Below are 22,615 nucleotides of genomic sequence, written 5' to 3'. Positions count from 1 at the left end.
ATTCTTTCACAGGCTTTGCGATCAGCCAGGGGGTCTTCAAATCGTCTTCTCAAAGAGACATGAAACGGTTGAAGTTACTGAGTTCTGGGGCATTGGAGTCATGCAAGTTCACTACCCAATCCGCAGCTGGTCCATCCAGGGCAGATTGCACGATTCGGATGCGGGCTTTGTCGCTGGGAATGTCCTGCCCATATTCCTCCATGTAGCTGAGGACTTTGGTTAGGAAAAATCCCAAGCGTGTTGGCTCCCCTTTGAATTTCACTTCCAACGGTGGACGTCTTGGAATGGATCGGTGCCTCTGTTGTGGGTGGTAGTGTCTTCCGTCCAGATTGCCATCTGTGGTACGGTAGGGGGTGGCGGGGGGGGGGGCAAAAAAACAAAAAAAAAAAAAAGGGGGGCGCTCGTTCCTGGGGATCAGTAAGATGTCCTGGGTTGCAGGTTCCACGTTCCCATCGGTGTCTTCCCTTTCGGCGCCAGGAAACTGGGGCAGCCGTAGGGTTTCGTATTCTACTCTCCTAGGGAGGAGGATTCTCTATCGGTCAATAGCTTTCGCTAGGAGCCAGTCTGATTACGGTGCCCAGCGTGCTCCCTCTCATGCGTGCAGGGATTTCTCCAATATCCTGATTACATCTGGTTGCTTGGTTCCCCCGTCTCTAGGGTCACCTTTCTTGCTTCTTTCCCACTCACTTTTCTTTCCAACGCCCATTGACCAGCAAGTCTTGTGGTCCCGTGTCTCCACCACTTCTTCTCCTAAGGAATCTGACCTCTCGGATCCCAACATCTGGCAAGGTTTCAGTTGGGGCAGCGGCTCTCTTTCCGGGGAGTTTTCCCCCTTTCTTGCTCCATTGTCTGACATGGTAATTTTTTGCAAAATCCCCTGGCAAGGGTCTCCCTTCCAGGTGGATTAATTTTGCAAGTCCTGTCTAAGGTAAGGACCCACCCCACTGTGCATCTTAAGAAGACAGAACTCTTGGAATAATTCTTCCAACAGGAATCCTTTATTAAGAGAAAATGGTTGCAGGCATGCTAGACAGGGGATCTTGGGTTCAAGCTCTACCATCAAGGTTTTCAGGGTTCCCCAGTCGTCCCACCCAATCAACCCACCTTCCAGTGATAGTTTCAAGTATACACAAGCATTACCCTTTCTTCTTCCGTTGGATGGAGACTTCAGATAAACTACATGAAAAAGGCAATTACTCTTCTTTGATATGTAAGCTTAGAGGCCACAAGAAAAACACATTCAGTCCTTTGAAGTGTGCTGAAGGAAGTGAGGGCCATAAAGCCCCTTTGCTCTCCCCCTTTTTTCCCTCTTATGGCAGAATCCAGAGAAGGCAGAATTGGGAGTTTCTATGTTTGATAATTAAAGATGAAATATAATTGGATTCTGACAGGCATCATGGATTTTTATTCTATCTTTTGCCTAGTCTAGTTTGTGAAATAGTTCTTCAAATCAGGCCGAGAAAAGGATAGATGTATTGCCTTGTTGTATACCTTGTTCTGTTTTGTTTTCCACTTTAAGATCATTAAGACAAATGGTCACCATTGTTTTTTCATATATTATTGTGATAGGTTTATGTAAGCAGTGTCTATGCCTTGATTGAGCAATGCATTAATTATTGCTTGCTAAAATACTGAATCAAATACTGCCTTTTTGTAGTCAATGAAAGCAATGCATAGAGGCATGGTGTACTCATTGTGCCTTTCAATGACTTGCTGAAGAACCTGGATGTGATCTATTGTGCTGTATCCACTTCTGAACCCTGCCTGCTCCTTTGGCTGTGCATCATTTAACATTCTCAATATCCTTTTTTGCTATTATCTTGGTGAAAACCTTGTAGATGATGAAAGAAGGCTTATTAGGTGATGGTTCTTTAAATCATCTTGGGCCCCTTTCTTGTGTATAAAAATCACATTTTTCCATGCATCATGTATTTGTTCTTCTCTGAGGCACTGTGATCACCAGTTTTCAGCATTTCAACCATAACACAGTCATTTCCTGAAGCTTTGCCATTTTTCATTGATTTTATGGCATTTTATTTTACTTTTTATATATTTTATTTTATACTTATTTTATGCAGCTTATCACTCATTATTCTGTTTTTTATGACATCTTTATCATTTTCATATTCTCTTTTTGACAGTCTATCTTCACTTTAACTTGTACCATTCTATGGTCACTTCAAACATTAAGACAATTGATGACAGTACAATTGCAGAATATGGTTTTATTACTTGATATAATGTAGTCAGTTTCACTTGTGTAACCAATGGACTCATCCATGTCCATTTTCTGCTAGCTTTTTCTTGTAAAATAAGTTCAATATATAGTATAAAGTTTCTGTACTTCAGCAAAATCTTCTAGTCTGTCACCTGTATTATCTCATTTACCATTTCCATATGAGCCAGTCGCTTTTTCTCCAGGTACTGTTCTTCCTATTGTTGCATTAAAGTCACCCATTAGTATTTTGTATTGGCATTTTTCTTTGTCTTGAAGACGGGTCACATCATCATAAAACTCTTTGACCTTGTCATTACTATAACTTATTGTTGGTGCATAAGCTTGGATGATTTGAAACTTGTATGGTTTGTTTAGTTGAATGATGCATTGGGTTACTCTGTCTGATATACTTTCAAATTTTACTACAAAGCCTTTTGGTTTTGGTTGATGAGAAAACCAACTCTGCCACATCATCCATCTTTGGTACTTTTTGTGTAGAGCAAATGCCCAGTCCTATCAAGTTCAACTAAATTTTCACCTTCTCGATGTGTTTCATATAATCCAATGATATCCCAATGCATATTGTTGAGTTCAGTCAGCAGTTCTAGTCAAGCTTCCGTTTTCATTGTTGAATGTTGATTGTTCCTATGTCTAAAGTCTAAAGGCAGCCTGATTTAACCCAGTGATTCTTACCACCCTCTGCCTTCAGGCAGGTCTTCCCGCTGCCATGGGTAGTTGCCCTAGGGCCTCTGGGGAATGAGGGCCATTTTTGAGGTTGTATTGGCATGTGGAAGGAATAAACCACACTGGTCCAATGTGAGTTGACAGATGTAATTAGCCTGGGATATCCATCGTGGCCTGTTTTCCTTGAGAGACCCTTCTAGACATATACATGTCCAATGACATCACAGTTTCATTTACTCATACAAGCCCCTTTGACTTGTCAAACCCTCGATCAATAGAAGGAGTTTTAGCCTATATTTCCCATTAAAATTGCTTGGAATTAAGATTTCAATGTGAAAATCTGTGGAACTATTGAGAATGTGTTTGAGAAGTCTTCCAACCTTTTAATGTAGTTGAGAGGATATATAGTAGTTGAAAGTTAGAAGAAGCACTTTATTTTTTCTTTCAAAATTAACTGCAAATAGTCTTTCTTTCTTGAGCTCTGGACAACTGTTACAAAGTCACCAAATTACTTTCTGTAGCTTGTGTCTTTTAAATAGCACATCCAGCCCTCTCAATTCCTGGCAAATAGATGGGGAAGAAATGGAGGTAGTGACAGATTTTATCTTCCTGGGCTCCAAGATCACCACAGATGGGGACTGCAGCCAAGAAATTAAAAGACGCTTGCTCCTGGGGAGGAAAGCTATGGCAAATCTAGATAGTATACTAAAAAGCAGAGACATCACCCTGCCAACAAAAGTACGTATAATCAAGGCCATGGTTTTTCCAGTTGCAATGTATGGCTATGAAAGTTGGACCATAAGAAAGGCTGAGCGCAAAAGAATTGAGGCCTTTGAACTATGGTGCTGGAGAAGACTCCTGCGAGTCCCCTGGACTGCAAGGCAATCAAACCGGTCAATCCTAGAGGAGATCAACCCTGACTGCTCTTTAGAAGGCCAGATCCTGAAGTTGAAACTCAAGTAATTTGGCCACCTAATGAGAAAGAAGGACTTAATGGAGAAGAACCTAATGCTGGGAAAGATTGAGGGCAATAGAAGAAGGGGACAACAGAGAATGAGGTGGCTGGATGGAGTCACTAAAGCAGTAGGCATGAGCTTAAATGGACTCCAGAAGATGGTAGAGGACAGGAAGACTTGGAGGAACGTTGTCCATGAGGTCGGACACGACTTCACGACTAACAACAACATAGTGTTTTAATTAAAAAATCGTAATTATATAATTGTGATTGTGGTGTTCATTCAGTCCAGTAGCCAATCCAGATTTTGGCTCTATCCTTTATGCATAATGCTTTTCATGTAGTTTTAAAGCAAATTTATTTATTTATTTCTTAAGTAATTCCACTTTTTCTCTAGGTCTTCAACATGGTGTACATAGTACTTCTGCCAGTTTTCCCCACACAACACCTTTATGAAATAGGTTGTCTGAGAAAGAGAAATTGGTCCAAAATACCCAGCGAGCTTCCATGGCTAAAGCTAAAGATGATTTCATTCTGGATCTCCCCAGTCTTAGTCTAACACAGTAGTTCTCAACCTTTTTAATGCCGTGACCCCCAACCGGTCGTAAGTCGAGGACTACTCAACCGGTCGTAAGTCGAGGACTACTCAACTGGTGCAGCACCGTTTGCAGAATGGGACTTTTGGCGGGCTCAGCAAGGCAGAGACAGCCTGGACAATTCCTATTGGCTTTTGAAAGCCAATAGAATTAGACTCTATTCAAAGGGAGTAGCACAGCTAAGGAAAAGGGGGAAAAAATGGTGGACTGCATTTGGCGACCCCCGTGAAATGGTCGTTCGACCCCAAATAGGGTCCCGACCCACAGGTTGAGAACCACTGGTCTAACATCTTAATTCTACCCCATAGTATAGAATTAAGATTTAAGACTAAGATTCAGGAGATTCAGTATCAAATCATCTTTAGTTTTAGCCATGGAAGCTTACTGGGTATTTTGGACCAATTTCTCTTTCTCAGACAACCTACTTCATAAAGGTGTTGTGTGGGGAAAACTGGCGGAAGTATTATGTACACCATGTTGAACACCTAGAGGAAAGGTGGGATTACTTAAGAAATATTCAATTGATTAATATCATTTGTCCTCTATGGAGACTGATATTTTCCAACTGGTACCTACCTTATCTAGTGAAATAGAAAAATAATTTTAACCAATTTGAATAAAGAATTTTAGATGTAGAAGCCTGCTAACATGAGAAGGAACTTACCTTGGGCAAAGTAAATTGTCTGCTTTAATATTCATATGGAATATAACTTTTTATTACCTTTATCTTGCAGAAATGAAATGTTTTATAGATATCGACAGTATATTTTGTAATAGTTGATAAGGAAGGATCATTTCTGTGAAGAAATGCTAGAGAGATGAATCTTAGCTCTTTTGCATCTGGCAGTTGTACTACATTAGATATGTATTTCACAAGGGACTCCCCCCCCCCCTTTAGGCAGATTCCATGCTTGGAATCATTAGGCAACGTTGCAAATAGAACTGTTAATATGGTGTAATAATGCCCTCATACAAAGTTTTAGGGAGAGTATACTTGGACCATGATATACTACTCTTAAGAAAAATATTTTAGACAAGGTGCAAAATAGAGCAAGCAAAACAACTAGGGGAACAGACTAATATCCTGTTGAGAAAAAACCACAGTAGTTCAAACACTTCAGCTTGGAATGAAGGAAGGTAAAGAGAAACATGATAGAAATATATGTTATTCGGTGGTGTTTAAAAGTTTGTGACTCTTTTTGAATGTTCACTGTTTCTGCAGAAATATGAGCTAAAAATGATCTGTTCTCCGTCCAAGTTCAAAAATTAAATTCAGAGAGTCCAATTAAAGACCTTAGTTAAAAATATTTAAATATTGAAAAAGGATTTCAAAATTTTTATAAACCATTGTTGTAAAGTGCCTCAGTTATGTGAAAAGGAGAAGTTTGTATCTCATAGTTTCACTCACTGAAATTAAACGCAAGAATTCAGATCCAAGAGGCATAATCACACAGGGCATAATTTGAAATTTGCTAATAATACTTGTGCTAATGTCAGTGAAACTGTATTAAAAATACTAGAGGATCAGAGGCAACTAATATTTATGGTTATTTATTACCTGCTATATCATTGGCAGTGTGCCTTAAATGGGTTTTAGGCAATTGACTGTAAAAGGATCTATTGCTTTTCAATCCAAGCTTGTGAGCTTTCCAAGTGTATCCAGATGGCTGATCCATCCTGATTACCATTAGATTTGGTCTAATCCTCCTACTAGTAGTACGCAGAAGAGATTGTCAAATGTTCATCTTATGAAGGGAAAATTTTAAAACTGATCATGAAAAGACAAATGTAATTTGAAAGAAAAACAATCTTAAATTTAAGGTATTATCAAACTATAATTTATTTGTCTTCCTAAAGAAAATGAAGTGAAGAGACAAAAACTTATTTCCATGCTACATGAATTACTGAAGGCTTTGAACAATTTTGTCTATATATGTTCACTTATAAAATTAGCCGTTGGACATAAATTTTAGTTTCTTTCCTAGTTTTTTTAGTCAATATATGAGGTCAGAAATTCTACAACTGCTATTAACTAACTCATTTGCTATAATTAAACCTGATTAATCTTGCTCTAATGCCATGTTAGTGGAACATGTTTCATTTTGCCTTTCTTTTTATTCTTTTAGAATTTTTTTTCTTAGGCCTGTAGGTTGGTGCCTGTACTGCTAACGTTTATACAGCATTAGCAATGTCAGCATTAATAAATACAGTATAACTTTGTTATAGAGTAAGCAGTCAGCAATCAATCACAGTTTTTGATTAGGCAGCCAATACTCACATACCCAACCTGATTTTGATCAAATGTCTTTGAACTGCTATGTTGCATTGCAGTTCCAGAATTCCCAGACAACATGATCAGAATTGCAGCATATCTGGGAGAAGATTATGCTAATGAAGTCTGAATTTATCATCACATAATGCAGATGCACATTTTTAAAAATAGTTATATGCAAAAAGTTTAGAACTAGACATACAGCGTTAAGATCTCAATCATGCCATGTCTCTGAAAATCTGTCTCTGCTGGTTGGCTTGAGGATCAAATACGAGAGTTCCACACTGGAGGTGGTTGCTAGATTGATGGCAAACTCCACCTACCCTCCCCCACTTGCTCTCTACTCTCCACCCATCCATCTTTTTAGTTATTATATTGATGTATTATTCTCATTGTGTTCTTTTTCATTGTTTGTTTTATTATTCTATTATTTTACTTTTGTTCTGTTTATACTTCCATTTTTCTTCCTTTTTATTATTGTAAGCCACCTAAGATAACCTCATGGTGAGATAGGTAGCAAATATATTTAACAAATAATGATAATCTAGTATGTATATTTAAAATCTAGTATGTATATTTAAAATTTACACCCTATCAACAGTATCAACAGCAGAGTTTCTAGATTCTATCTCCAAGGACTTGAAATGGACACCCAACATTAGAACCATCATTAAAAAGGCACAATAAAGAATGTTCTTCCTGTGTCAAATCAGAAAGCTCAAACTGCCCAGGGATCTGCTGATATAGTTCTATAGAGGAATTATTGAGTCTGTCATTTGTACCTCAATAACTGTCTTGTTTGGCACAACAACCAAATAGACTTCAATGGATAGTAAGGACTGCAGAAAAAATGATCCCAACCAGCCTGCCTTACATTGAGGATTTGTATACTGCACGAACCAGAAAGAAGGCTAAGAAAATATCTGCAGATCTCTCACATTCTGGACATAATTTATTTCAACTTCTCCCCTCAGGACACCACTAAAGAGCTTTACATGCCAAAACAACTAGACATAGTTTTTTTCCGCGTGCTATCACTGCTGAACACTTAATTCCCACAGCACTGTCTCATTTCTCATCTTTTTTCATGTTCTCATCTTTCCTAATATCTTCTCCTATTGGTTTCTTATGGTTTATCAATTGTTGTTTATAACCTATGATTAATGATTGTATTTATTATTATAACCTATTATTTGCTGTTTATATGTGAGCTTAATGTACCGGAGACAAATTCCTTGTTTGTCCGATCACACTAGGCTAATAAAGAATTCTACCCTATCCGACCCTACCCTACACTATCCTATCACTGAATCACCAATTCTTTGTGGCTACTTTCAGAGAGAATCTCCCAAGCCGCTTCAAATTTAAGGAGTATTGTCCAATGGTATTCCGAAATCTCCGGGAAAGATTTGGGATTGATGATCAGGACTATCAGGTAGAGAACAAACTTTTTATTGAGATATGTCAGTTATATGAATAATTGAGGAATGAAAGTATTTCTAATTTTGTGGTAATTAGAAATTAATCTGGTGCTACAATAACTGGTATCAGTGAATCAGACTGAATTATTTATTATATTGGTTGCATTTGTATTTTCCTCCAAATAGTTGTGTATTTGAAATATACCAGGCAGAAAAAAATAGGAGATAGGACATGGGTTTGGAGAAGGGATGATAAAGATAAAAGTATGAATAAAGAAAGATACAAAAGAGGGCAGCAGAAACTTATACTAAAGATTAGATATCGTATGTAAAGCAGAGTTCCCCAACCTTTCTGGCTTTGTGGACCAGTGGGTGAGAGGGAGAGGGAATGGTTCTGTGTGAGCTGTGAGCAAGTGTGTGTATATGTGCGCATAGCTCTATTTGTGCAAGCGGCAGGCAAGTGTACCTGCTACTTGTGCAAATAGAGCATGTGCGTGTGCTTGCCTGCTACTCGCACATGTGGGGATGTGCACACGCTCACCCACTACTTCCACAGCCTGGTTCCGAATGGTTCAAGGCCGCCAGTAGTGGGCTGCAGCCCAGGGGTTGGGGACCCCAGATGTAAAAAAGTTTTTTATGCACAGAGCAAACACATTGTGGCACAGAGATTTAGCAGAACCATTTTGAGTGGGCTGAGTTCAACCAAATTAAAATCTGGAATATTTTGTTTTGGGTTACAACCAAAACAAACTAAGGCCTGCAGGGTGAATAGACAGAGGCCTAGAACCTCACTTTGCTCTCTTTAATTTCCTTCTCCACATCATCTATATGCTACCTTAATCGGTGAGATGATACATCGTAGAGGAATAATTTTTGAATCAAATAGGCTAACTTATAGAATGTGTCCAAAATCTGGGATTTCCCAGGGAATGACATTTGGGAAAGTTGTGGCTACTTCTATGGTCACATGATCTTTATTTGTGATGTTCTGTAACAGTTTCCCAACCAGTCTTGCAATCTCTTGTTCCTTTTCCCACTCGCAGCAGCTGCTTACCGGCCTGCTGGAAATGGAAGTGAAGGAAAGATTTCCAATGGTCCCTGCAAGATTCCCATTAGGAAACTCAATGGGGAAGCTTGCAGGGACCATTGGAAGTCATTCCTACTCCCTCTGTTTTTTTCCCTCTCTTTCTTTTTCTGGGTCTAAACAGATACACAGAAATATGAGCTATGGGTGTCTAGTTTCATACAAGTGTGGCATACCCAGTTGCTCTTCTCTTCCCCATCATTTCCCAGTATAGATTTTGTTCTCTTATCTCCACACAGAATTCTGTGACCAGGAGTGCTCCAGTATATAATGATAGCCATGGGCGGTGTGGAGTTCGTTTTCTTACCACCTATGACCGACGGTTTGTCATCAAGGCAGTGTCAAGTGAAGATGTTGCAGAGATGCACAACATTCTAAAGAAATATCACCAGGTGAGATATGTGTAGGAAGAAAGTATACTGTTTTGATGGACATTTTAGTAGATGCTCATATTTTGGGGGACCCTTCTACAGAAATTTTCCTGTTCTCCCAGCAAGAGAGAAAGAAGAGGCTGAAAAAAAAGATTGTTTCTGCCAGTTTATGAGATTATTGTAAGCATAACCTATGAGTTATGCTGTGTTATTTTTATTTAGAAGAGACATCAAACACAGCTGAGCCCAGAGTTTTTTTCCTCAATTACTTTTTCACTTTCCAGTTACTGGAAACAGCTCCCATAATTAACATATTTTGTGATGAAGAAGCAACATTCCAAGAGGAGGAACTGGGATCTCAAAAGAATAGCTCCATTAAACCATTTTACCACCCAAATGTACAGCTTTTGTTTTGTATTATGGGGATATTTTTTCTTTATCCTTCATTTATTTTATCCTGAAATTTATTTTATTTGCATTTGTTTTCTCTATTCAGACATTCTGGCTGCATTATCAAAGAGTTCTAAACCAATAGGCTCTCTTGAATAACTCTTAGGCTCGTACTTGAGGTGAATGGAGGGAGAGTGGTCTATTCAGGACAGTGGAAGCTTTAGGTTAATAATCAGAAGATCACCTAATTGCAGAAAATGATTTTCTTCATGATAACTGAAGAGATATGACCTTAGAAAAATGTGGCTGGAATAATTATTTTCTTGTCATTATCAAATTTTATTTGGGTGAAATAAGGCTCAGAAATGTTTTTTTTATTTCTAAGATTAACCTTTATAGCAAAACAATTATGCTTTACCAATGTCATATTTCTCTTTGTCCTTTTGATTTCATTTATTAGAAATAATTTAGTATATCAGGTTATATTATGAAATATTGATACTTAAAAAGTACCTGAAATGCCCTTTTAAATTTTCCTTCTGTAGCAGCTCCGAAAACCTCTCCATTTAAACTCTGCTGGCAGCTTTTAGACTACACTAATTGGTTATATATTCTCTCCTTTTTTTCCTTATTCCCTTCAGTTCATTGTGGAATGTCATGGGAATACACTTTTACCCCAGTTTCTTGGCATGTACAGGCTTACAGTAGATGGTGTGGAAACCTACATGGTAGTCACCAGGAATGTGTTTAGTCACCGGTTGACAGTGCATCGAAAATATGATCTCAAGGTGAGCATCTCCGAAGTTCAGCAGTGTCCTGGCCTCAAAAAAAGTGCATGCTTGTAAGTTTAGAATCATAAGTAGACACTTGAGTCTTGAAATTGTGAAGGAAGTAAGGTATCGTTTGAAAAATACTATTTCTGTGTACTTCACATAATCCTTGACTTACAACCATTTGTTTAGTGACCATTTGAAGTTACAATGCCACCCAAAAAACTGACATGATCATTTTTCACACTTGGGGCCATTGCAACATCTCCATGTTCACATTTGAATGCTTGGCAACTGGTTCATATTAATGACAGTTGCAGTGTCACCTTTTGTGACCTTCTGACAAGCAAAGTCAATGGGGAAGCCAGATTCACTTAACTGTGTTACTAAATTAACAACTGCAGTGATTCACTTAACAACCTTGGCAAGAAAGGTCATAAAATGGGGCAAAACTCATTTAACTACTGTCTTGCTTAGCAATGGAAATTTTGCACTCAATTGTGATCATGTCAAGGACTATCTTTATATTCATATGATTTGGTTTCCTTGTATAAGAATGTTGCTTTTCTCTGAGGGTTGAGTCCAGTAGACCATAGCTAGACTAAAACCTTTAGGCCTGGTGCTGATTTTGTGTTCTGTAGGAGTTTTATGCTGGAAGAGGAAAGCTTCACCACAGAGTTAAAAGGAAAAAGATTATTTCCAGACTTGCTGTACAAAATGAGATGTGGTGATGTTTACTAGTTGTATCAAAGTGTTTTTAGTTCCTGTGATTTGCTAGTATAGAAACCAAATTTGTTATTCCCAATCTTCCTCCCGAGATTGGGATTGCTAAAAGAGATTGGAGGCTAAAGTAAATATTTTGTTTTGAATAATTGTGACTTTTTCAGAAATTTTTAGACTAATCCTTTGGAACTGTTTTGGTTTCATGGAATCTCATGACTGTTTGCAAACTTCTCTTAGCATATAATGCAAAGAGTAGCTGACAGATGTGAAATATTATTGCATATATTCCTGCACCACACATCCCAAAAAAATTCATACAGTAGTGTATAGATGTGCTTGATTTCCTAGATCAAACATGGTGATGGTTTTAAGATGATTAGTTTTTGATTCATAAAGATGAGAGAATCCAGGTGTTTTAATCTGTTGTATGAACCTGGCTATCCACAGAGTCATAATGTGTTCGTTTATTGGACATACTACAAATTGCATCAGTCTTCACATAAAAAGAAATTATAGCCCAACATACCAAAATAAACATTGCAAGAGACAAACTAGAAACAAAAATTAAAATAAGCAAGAAAATTGTAAGAGAACCTATCTGACCTTGACGAATATAAATCACTGGGACCTGACAGATTACATCCCAGAGTTTTGAAGGAGCTGGAAGATACTATCTCAGAACCATTGCACCATATCTTTCATAAATCCTGGAGAACCGGGGAAGCACCTGAGGATTGGAAAAGGGCTGATATGGTTCCCATCTTCATGGAAAAAAAAAAAAAAACAGACCCAGGAAACTACAGACCAATCAGTTTAACATCAATACCTGGAAAGATCCTAGAAAAGATAATCAAAAACAGATCTGTGAACAACTAGAAGCAAACAAAGTTATAACCAGTAGCCAGCACAGGTTTGTTAAACACAAATTATGCCAAACCAATCTTATTTCATTCTTTAATAAAGTGACTAAACCAGCAAAATGCTATGGACATAGTATACTTAGATTTCAGTAAGGTATTTGATAAAGTAGACCATAATCTACTCCTTGATAAGCAAGAAAAAGGTGGAATAGACTACATCACCATCAGATGGATCTGTGTCTGGCTGGCAAACCATACTCAATGAGTAGTTCTCAACAGCACTACATCCACATGGAGAGAAGTAAGCAGTAGGGTACCACAAGGTTCCGTCTTAAACCCAGTACTCTTCAATATCTTCATAAATGACTTAGATGAGGGAATAGAAGGGGAACTCATCAAATTTGCAGATGACACCAAACTGGCAGGAGTAGCCAACACCCCAGAAGACAAACTGAGGATCCCAAAAGATCTTGACAAACTTGAACAATGGGCCCGATCCAACAAAATGAGTTTCAATGTGGAGAAAAACAAAATTTTACATTTAGGTAGGAAAAATCAAAGGCACAAGTACAGATTAGGTGAGACCTGGCTCACAAAAAGTAACTGTGAGAGGGACCTTGGAGCCCTAGTGGACGATCACTTGACTATGAGCCAGCAGTGTGCAGGCAGCAGCAAAAAAAGCTAATAGAATCCTGGGTTGTATAAACAGAGGCATAGAATCAAGATTACGCAAAGTATTAGTACCGCTTTATAAAACCCTAATAAGACCACACCTGGAATACTGCAACCAGTTTTGGTCACCATATTACAAAAAAGATGTTGAGAGTTTGGAAAAAATTCAGAGAAGAGTAACTAAGATGATTGAAGGCCTGGAGACTAAAACAGAGGAAGAACGGCTGCGGGACTTGGGTTTGGCTAGTCTAAAGAAAAGAAGAAATAGGGGAGACATGATAGCAGTATTCCAGTATTTGAGGGACTGCTACAAGGAAGAGGGAGTCACATTATTCTCCAAAGCACTAGAGGGCAGGACAAGAAATAGTGGTTGGAAACTGATCAAAGAGAAGCAACCTGGAATTAAGGAAAAACTTCCTGACAGTGAGGACAATTAACTGGTGAAACAGCTTACCTCCAGAAATCATGGGTGCTCCATCATTGGAGGTTTTTAAGAAGAGACTAATGAGTCCCTTGTCTGAGATGATATAGGTCCTCCTGCTTGAGCAGGGGGCTGGACTAGAAACCTTCCAAGGTCCCTTCCAGATTCTACTTCTATTCCTATTCTATTCTATTCTATTCTATTCTATTCTATTCTATTCTATTCTAAATGTAGTAAATCTAGATAAGATTTAGCATGTTCTTTGAATCCTGCTGATCTGTCTCTATAAGCATTCTGCCTTCAGCTGTGGAGAGTACATGCCTTCTTGGGGGAGAGGATGATGTGATCCTCATGGAGCTTTGTGATCCATGATCATCACATTAAGAAAGTGAAAAGAAGACTGTTGATCTTCAATAAGTTGTTTCTAAATCATAGAATCATAGAGTTGGGAAGAATCTCAGAGGTCATAGATCTTTTTCTATGCAGCATCAGTTAAAGCTAGGATAGTAAAACTGACTTAATACTGTATATTCAATTCTGGGGAGTGAAATATTTTCCCAGATACAATCTTTTTATGGTTTAAATGTTTAGAAAATGAAAGTAAATAAGACAAAGAAAAATGTACTAACTTTGCCCTTAATTGATAGATGCGTAATCAGGATTTTTTTTAAAAAAAAAAAGTTTGGCTTTAAATAGATAATCACTTCTTATTTTTTACTTTCTCCTCCAGGGTTCAACAGTAGCAAGAGAAGCCAGCGACAAAGAAAAGGTAAAAGTCAAAGTTAAAGAAAGATTTAAAATAAAAATCTTTGTGTTTTGAATATTAACCTATAAAATGTTACTTTTGTATCACTACTTCTAACAGTACTTCTATTTTTTTATTTTAAAAAGAAACTGCATTTTTAAAAAAGGCTATATTTGATAATCAAAATTGTATATAAAAATAAAACAGTTTAATAGAATCTGGCAATAATACATAATATTAGCAGTTTGATATAATATTAAAATAAGTGTTAATTAGTTCTTAAACAATTAGTGCTTATCAAAATAAACATGTTTTTATTCTGTATGGCTTAAGCTCTTGTTTGGGAGTAGAATGTTTGTTCTAATCCAGGATGGGTTATCCTTTTAGTGTTTGAGAGTTGATTAAATGCCACTCAGACGTCAGTCAAAAATGGATATCCTCTCTCCTCCCCTTTCTCCCCTATACATAAGCACGTAAGCCCAGGCATACATTTAAACATGCAGGCATTGGTTGTGGTTCCTCAATTATAAAGAAAAAACTGCCAGCAGGTCTGCTTCTGAGACTCCTCAAAATACATTTATTCCGAGATTCCTCTTGTTGGGATTGGGAGCAATACAGACATAGTAAGCATGAGCCAAAGGCAGTTGAGACAGCATTTTTCCCATTGGACTTCTCCCTTTCAGGTAGTCTTCAACTTATGACTGTTCATTTAATGGTGGTTTGAATTAGTGATGGCCATGGAAAGGGTGCTGTCCTAACCATCGCAGTGCAAGTGTCTCTCTGCTCAAAGGCTGAAAATACTGCTTGGATTTCAGCAGAGAGGATTTTCAATTTCGGAGCTGAGAGACACTCACATGTGACCTGCACTGGAACTTCTAGGGCTCTTCTCATGCCCATGAGGCAATCTTACCTGGGATTCTGTCCACTTAATGACCTGTGAGATAGCTTAATGATCAAAACCAGGAGTACTGAAGCTGCAGTCATTGAGTGAAGCAGTGAAATGACCTCTTGCTTAACAGCCACTTTGCTCAAGATTCCAGATGCAGTTGGTCATAAGTCAAGGACTATCTGTAGTATAAATTATATGGGCACTCAAAATTATTTGCATTTCACTTCATACGTCACCATGAATACAGTGTCAAAACAGCTCTAGAAGTCACTTTGGACTCTCTAGTTGAGACAGAACGTGGAAGCAGCAGGTACTAGCAGTGAAGGAAAACACAGTTGGAAGGAGTAAAGTAGAAAATGGCAGAATTGGAGGGGAGATCTGGGGTGCACCTTGAGGGGACCATTGAAGATCTTATGTTGGCTGAATGCTACCTATAAGCATCCATGACTGTAAATGTCAAGAGACAAAACAGTATTTATCCCTTCTCTTGCTGTTTGAACTTCTAATTGTGTTACTATTGCCTCCATATAATTTAATGAATTATTTGAATTAGATTGATTACTAGATGTATCCATGCTCTGCCCCATTCTCTCTTTCCCCAGTTAATATTAGTGTGATCCCATAGCATATAGAACTGACCTAGTTCTTTGCTTCATGAACCCAATCTTTTTTTAATAAAGAAAATGCTTCAATTATTATTTTATTTATTTTTTGCAACATCATTCTGAGGTGGGGCAACAAGGCTTCGAACATTAAAGAATAAAAACATTGAAATACTATTGCACTGTTGGACATAAGCAATCTAGGCAGCCAATAGGGTAGGATAAAGATGATATATGTCATAGAAAGCTGAACCTGAAGTTAATACTATAAGCAGAGAATGAGCCTTTTCAAGAGCAATAAATGTGTTTCCTAATCACCTAATTGGTGAAAGAGAGCCAGTTTAGTGTAGCGGATAAGGCACCAGTTAGAAAACATGAGACCATAAATTCCAGTTCTGTCTTAAGCACAAAGCCAGTTGAGTGACCGTGAGCCAATCATTCTCTCTCAGCCCTAGTAAGAAAGCAATGGCAAATCACTTCTAAAAACTCTTGTTAATAAAACTGCAGGAACTTGTCCAACAATAACAACAAAAACTGCTGAAAACAAGGACAAGACTGATTGTTGTCCTGAGCTAGGAGTTTTACAATCCTTCCGGCTGTGGGAAACTACCGTGTTTCCCCAAAAATAGGACCTACCCCCAAAATAAGTTCTAGCCTGATTTTCATGCCTGTGCCAATTATAAGCCTATCCCGAAAGTCAGCCCTACTTAAGAGCCTGTGCAGCCGTCCACCTGGCCCCTGTTTGCTTGCTGCTGACATGAAGTGGGGGGGGGCCCCGCGGCCACAAAGCGAGGTGTTGGGGAGGGTTAAGGACGAAGTGAGGTAGGTGCGGTGCTGCCCCACGCACCCCAGACCGGCTGACAGAGGGCCCCGCAGCCAGGCCATCAATGTGCTGACAACTGCCTGGCCTTGCAGCAGTGGATCCAGCAACCCCATGCAGGATCGCCAGTCCGCTTTGCCCTCCATCCCACCACTGCCTCGCTTAGTAGCTGCAGCACCGGTGCATCACTCAGTCTCCTGTTTTGTTGCAGCAGTGAATAAAAAGAAGAAGCGGGCCGGCAATCCTGCATGGGGCTGCTGGAGCTGCCGCCATGAGGCCAGGTAGTTGTCAGCACGTTGATGGCCTGACTGCGGAGCTCTCTGTCAGCCCTTGCGGGGCGCATGGGACAGCTGTGCACCCCCCACCTCGCTTCATCCTCCACCTCCTCACTGTCTTGCTTCGTCATCTATGATGCTTATTTTGGCAACCCCAAAAAAATATAAGACCAGGTCTTATTTTCGGGAAAACACTGTGTGTGTGTGTGTGTGTGTGTGTGTGTGTTCAGAATGGATGACATCATCCAGGAATCCTAAAGATGTCCTTACTATGTAGCCACATCAGATCAAAGAACATAGGTCAGGAAGATGAGGAATTGCTTAAAGACAGTCCATCGTAGTCAATTTAGTATAGGTGTGACAGGAATTGCCCTTAAAAGTTTCTTGTTTTTATCATGTATATACCTTCCTGAAATCTATGTGGCTTTGGCTCCTGGGTTTGCCAGCTGTGTGAGGCTTGACAACAAAATGGAAAGACCAATTCCTAGGAGGAGTCTCTTTTTGAAATGCTTTCTTCTTCTGGGTTGTGTTGTTTTTCTGATCTAACCTGCAGTCCTTCTCTACTTCCTTCCCACAATCTCTCACAAACCTTTAATTTTAGCCCAGCAGTTTGCCATCAATATTTTCATGTTTTTTTAATTATTTCCTCAAAGTTGATGGAATTGCCTCTGCCCCAACTTCAGCAAGCAGTATATTGAGCTGCTTTGGATTGTATAATATGGAAGCAATGTTTTGCACTTACTTGAGTTCAATCCTTCTCTCTAGGCTAAGGATCTACCAACCTTTAAAGACAATGATTTTCTAAATGAAGGCCAAAAACTCCATGTTGGAGAGGAATGTAAAAAAAATTTCCTGGAGAAATTGAAGCGAGATGTTGAGGTAGGGTAGCTAAGCTGTTGATTTTTTGGGAATTGGGCATAACTAAAAACTGGGATCAACAGAATCTCCTCTGTTACAATAATTTTAAAGCTCTTTAAAAAGCTAGATAAAGTAGAGATATCTGGTTGATTCTGTCTCAGACTCTAAAGTAAATTTAAATTAATTTGAAAATCTATTAGAAAAAGCAGACAGAGGAGTTTATTTTACTGTCTCTTGCATTCACTTTGGGGATTTCCTCCTTCATCTTACTCAAGAATAATAGAGTTTTCCATAACTTATGATCAACAGAAATGAGTGTTACTCCTACCAGTTGCAGAAAGAATCTATGGTGCCTTCTCTGACTGACAAGCTTTGTTGGATTGTTTAATCAATTTAGTTTTAAACAGAATGCAGACCTCAAAGTGCAACAGATCTTAAAATGACCATTTTGGAAAAGTTCAGGATCATTTAAGTGAGAGATTGTTGAAGTCATAAATACCAAAAAGTTTTAGACAATATTTCTACAAATATAATTGTTTCTTTAGCATATTACAATTGTTAATTGATTAGGTACTTGCAGTCTAATATGTAACCTGCACTTTCATAACTAACTTATCTTCCCTTCCACCTCATCCCATTTTAAACCCTACATCATTCTAGCCATTCTATGCAAAGTTGCAAAGTCACAAAAATTTATTAAAACTTTTAATAAAATATGTTAGAAAATGTGCCACCAGTTGCCACCATCAACTAAAAATATATACCTTCTGTAACTCTGTAACCCGAAGAATTCCAAGTAATCATATAAAAATGCTTTGAGATTTATGGCACTTAATATTTGGATCTGGTGCCAAGTTAATGAAAGATAGTTTAACTCAAATCCCATAGGTGATATAGAGACATTGAAAATGAGAAGAAATATTTTTTCTGTTGGCTTCCAGTTTCTTGCACAACTGAAGATCATGGATTACAGTTTGCTGGTAGGGATTCATGATGTTGATCGAGCTGAGCAAGAAGAAATGGAAGTTGAGAACCGGGCAGAAGATGAAGAATGTGAGAATGATGGCATAGGTGGGAATCCAATTGGGTCCTATGGTACGCCACCTGACAGTCCTGGTAACCTTCTCAATTTCCCACGTTTCTTTGGGCCTGGGGAGTTTGATCCATCTGTGGATGTCTACGCTATGAAAAGCCATGAAAGTAAGTACTGGGATCTGGATGTTGATGGTGGGAGTGGAAGATAAATGTAAAATTGTCTGTGAAAGCCAAGAATCTGATTGTAAGCATCATGGTGGTTATTTGAACCAACATTATTTTCTCCACTTTCTTGGAAATCTTAAGACTGACTCCCTGAACTACAGCAGTGTATCCAATAAAGGTGCCTTAATTACAGATATCCCAGTTTAATTTTCCCTATAGTGTGTAGCCACTATAAGAGTGGCTATAAGGGTAAGAGTGTCTATTTAAGAGCAAGGTCAGAGATCAGACAGAGCTCATCTATATCCTAAAAGAATTTAAAGCAGGATCAAGAATAATTTGCAACACAGAAGGGTTCTGTGATAAGAGAAAATAACTTGGATGTCTTTTCTAATACACAAATGCCCAGAAGATGTTCATGCCCTTTAGCTTTGTCCGTTTTTCACTATGCCTACAGGTAGTCCTTGATTTACGACCATTCATTCAACAACCATTTGAAATTATAACAGTGCTGAATTAAATGATTTACAATCTATGCCCAAAGTTATGTCCATTACAGTTCCCCTGTGATTAATGTGAACAAAATTTGGCAGCCTGTTCACAAATATGACTCCAAGGGACGGGTATAGCTCCCTTTTTACATATATCTATCTCCTCCAATCTCTATAGCCCGCCAGCACATGAAAACCTGCCGCAGCCCTGTAGGCCTTGATTGGCTACAGGGATCGCCAGTATGCAAAAAACTGGTGGCTACCTAGTCCATCAGCACATACAAAGAAGCCTATTTACCTTCACAATTTTGTTCAACTGTTGACAAGCATGTGCAGTCTAAGGTGCAGCCTTCCTCTTAAAAACACCTTGCACTATTCTCCAAATGGGCTCCGTTCTTTGGAATCTTCCTCCAAGTTGCCCAATTTGGAGAAGGAGGCTTCCAAAGGATTGTGAAAATAGAACTGGTTCTCATGGTGCTTTAAAAGCATTCACAAAAATGTGCAATTTGGTGTGCCCTAAAGCTTGTAAAGACCCCCCAAGGAACCCCCACAATCCTTATCCTGGGCTCCCTCTGCTGAACAACTAATAAGATCTCTTAACAACCACAATTTGGAGTGCTAATATTGCGGTCATTGAACAAAGCAGTCACATGATGTCTTGTTTAATGATTGCTTTTCTTAACTGATATTCCAGTCCCAATTGTGATCATAAGTTGAGGAGTACTTATATTTATTTTGAATAGCCCTATAGATGAATAGCCAACTTATGAATACAATTGGGACTGGAATCTTATTGAATGGAATAGTTGTTAAGCAAGATGACTATGTGACTGCTTCCCTCAACAATTATAATCCCAGTTCTCCCAGTTGTAGTTGTTAAGTGGACAGAATAAAAAAGCTACCTGCTGAAAGAAGACATCTAGTACACCTCTTTGTGTGTGGAAGGGAACCCATGCACTGGGCTGGAGAAATGAGGCAGGGATCACAAAGGTCCTTTCTTTGCACAAATACTTCTTTCCTCCATATATACTGTAGAAGGGAACTCATGTTGGGTGGGAAAGATGAGATGGGGATTGTCAGTATTCTGCTTCATCTCTCCAGCTCAGTGCACAACTTCCATGAGTGAAGGGAAATTATGTGCTGGACTAGAAAGATCATGCAGGGATGGCAAAGACCTGAGCTTCAATTCTGCAGCCTGATTAAGGATTTGTACAACAACTCGTAGCTTATATAGAGAGAAGTGTAAATCCTTCTGCAAGTGGCAGCAACTTCTAGCCTTCCATGCTAACTTCCCCATTAACTTTCTGAGGAAGCCAGCAGAGAAGATTGTAATGGCAATTGCATGATCATGGGACACTCAACAATCAGTTGTAAATGTGAGCAAGTTGACCAGTACCAGCATGATTATGTGACTGTGATGGGGGAGGGAGTAAGTTTTATGATAGCTGGAAATGCTTTAAGGGCCATAAAGTACCCTTTTGAAGCTGAAACATCAAATGGTCATTAAATGACCGATGGTGTAATGAGGATTACCTATATTCCAAAGTTTTTTTAAAAAGATTCTTACTCTCAAGTATACCATAGTTGAAGAGAAAACTGCTCTGCATATCCTAAAATTATCCACATACTTCATCTTCTTCCTCAGTTAATATTTTCACTGTTTTAGGTACTGCCTGAAGCATCTGCTGAGTAAAAATCTACTTCTTGGATCATTTATCAGGCCTAAAAAATTCTGGAGTGCTTAATTGTGTTTGCAGTTCAATAAGAATAGCAAACCCTAAAAATAGTTCTGATAAATTTCCCTCTCCTGTTTTAAACAGGTGCCCCTAAGAAGGAAGTATATTTCATGGCCATTATAGATATCCTTACACCTTATGACACAAAGAAAAAAGCAGCGCATGCTGCCAAAACTGTGAAACATGGGGTAAGAAAGAACTATTTCTTTGCATTGATCTCATTGTGCTTAGACAAGCATTATCACATTTTATAATATATTTCAGAACTGAAGCCACAGTTGGTTGAGAGTGATCCAGAATTGTGAAAGGGAAGCAGGGGTGCAACCATTTAATATATAAATTGATGGGGCTGAGACTTCCATGGGGTTTTTATCTTTTTTCTTTCAGTATATTATACTTGTTTGAGATTATACTATGCTTTTTATCATTCATATATCACTCAAAATGATAGCAATTTTTCAGGAATTCTGGTTGCAAAGGGCTTTAGAATTTGCAAAAAATAATGAAATGCTGGAATAGAAATTTTGTTACATAAAAGCCACATAGAGTAAGCTACATCACATTTTTCACCTTCTTATCATTTTCGTTGTTGTTTTCTAGCCATTTTGCAGCTTCCAAATAAATACATCAGGAATATTTTAATGTGACCACACCAAAGATACATTTTTATATGATTTTTCTATTGCTGTTGTTCTGTCTTTTGTTTCTGTGTATATTTCAGTTCTTTACACACACACTCTTGCAAAATATGTCCTTTCAATGAATCTCTACATGACTCACTTCTTAAATAACCTTGTCTAGTTCAACTCTGCCCATCAGGGTCTCATCATCCAAAGCCATAGGTTACAGAATGCTAAATGAGGTCCAGAATGAAATTAATGCAGAAAATATTTGCAACACTCAGAAGTTAGAGCTGAGGCTGTTAGGATAACAATGTCTCCTTCTAGTCCAATATACCTTTTCAAATGGGCATGATCCAGTGCCTTTCTGCTCAGTTTTTCTTTTTTTTTTTCACCTACCTTAGCAATATTTTTAAGAGGACTCTTGGTTTTCTGATAATTTTTTCTCAATAAAATGCTAATTCCAGGTTTTTTTTTCCTAATGTTCAATTAGAACATTGTTACAATGTTCTAACTGAACATTGTAACAACATACTTTTGTGCAGGTGATGAAGTCACTGTTAGGGTGGCAGTCTTACTCTTTCCATAATCCTAAGGTTAGGCTGCATCACCTTTCAGGCAAGTGCCTTTGTTCCTCTGCCTGCACAAAAAGCATGAAAAAGAGGATGTAACCACATTTTTCTGGTGGCTATATAAGGGCCTGTTCAAGCTGTTCTGCCTCTCTGTTGCAGGTGATTATTTAGCTGTCTCTAAACTGAGCGGAAACACAAGAAGATAGCTTTGCCCCTTGGAACATTCAAACAGCACTGGGATTGGAGAGCTAGTATAGTCAGAAGATGTTTAAAACATCATCAGCTGAACAATTTTTCTTCATAAATATCCATGGATAATATGTAGTTTGTAAGACATTTTCTACTAAAGATTCTGAAGAGAGTGAATCAATAT

General features: G+C 38.4%; 1 protein-coding gene across 1 annotated transcript; it reads left to right on the top strand.

The window, feature by feature from the left end:
* Positions 1-8,063: 8,063 nt before the first annotated feature.
* On the top strand, positions 8,064-22,609 carry LOC120319656 (phosphatidylinositol 5-phosphate 4-kinase type-2 beta-like). Its single transcript, XM_039368734.1, has 7 exons — positions 8,064-8,160; positions 9,470-9,622; positions 10,633-10,779; positions 14,168-14,206; positions 17,534-17,647; positions 18,568-18,826; positions 21,135-22,609. The coding sequence occupies exons 1-7, from the start codon at positions 8,107-8,109 to the stop codon at positions 21,302-21,304; spliced, it is 936 nt and encodes a 311-aa protein (XP_039224668.1). The 5' UTR covers positions 8,064-8,106; the 3' UTR covers positions 21,305-22,609.
* Positions 22,610-22,615: the final 6 nt, after the last annotated feature.

The sequence above is a fragment of the Crotalus tigris genome, unplaced genomic scaffold (assembly GCF_016545835.1).
Source record: "Crotalus tigris isolate CLP2741 ecotype Arizona unplaced genomic scaffold, ASM1654583v1 scf7180000020922.59752, whole genome shotgun sequence".
NCBI lineage: Eukaryota > Metazoa > Chordata > Lepidosauria > Squamata > Viperidae > Crotalus > Crotalus tigris.
The sequence above is the reverse complement of the archived record's forward strand: the minus strand, read 5'-3'. Positions and strand labels throughout refer to the sequence as shown.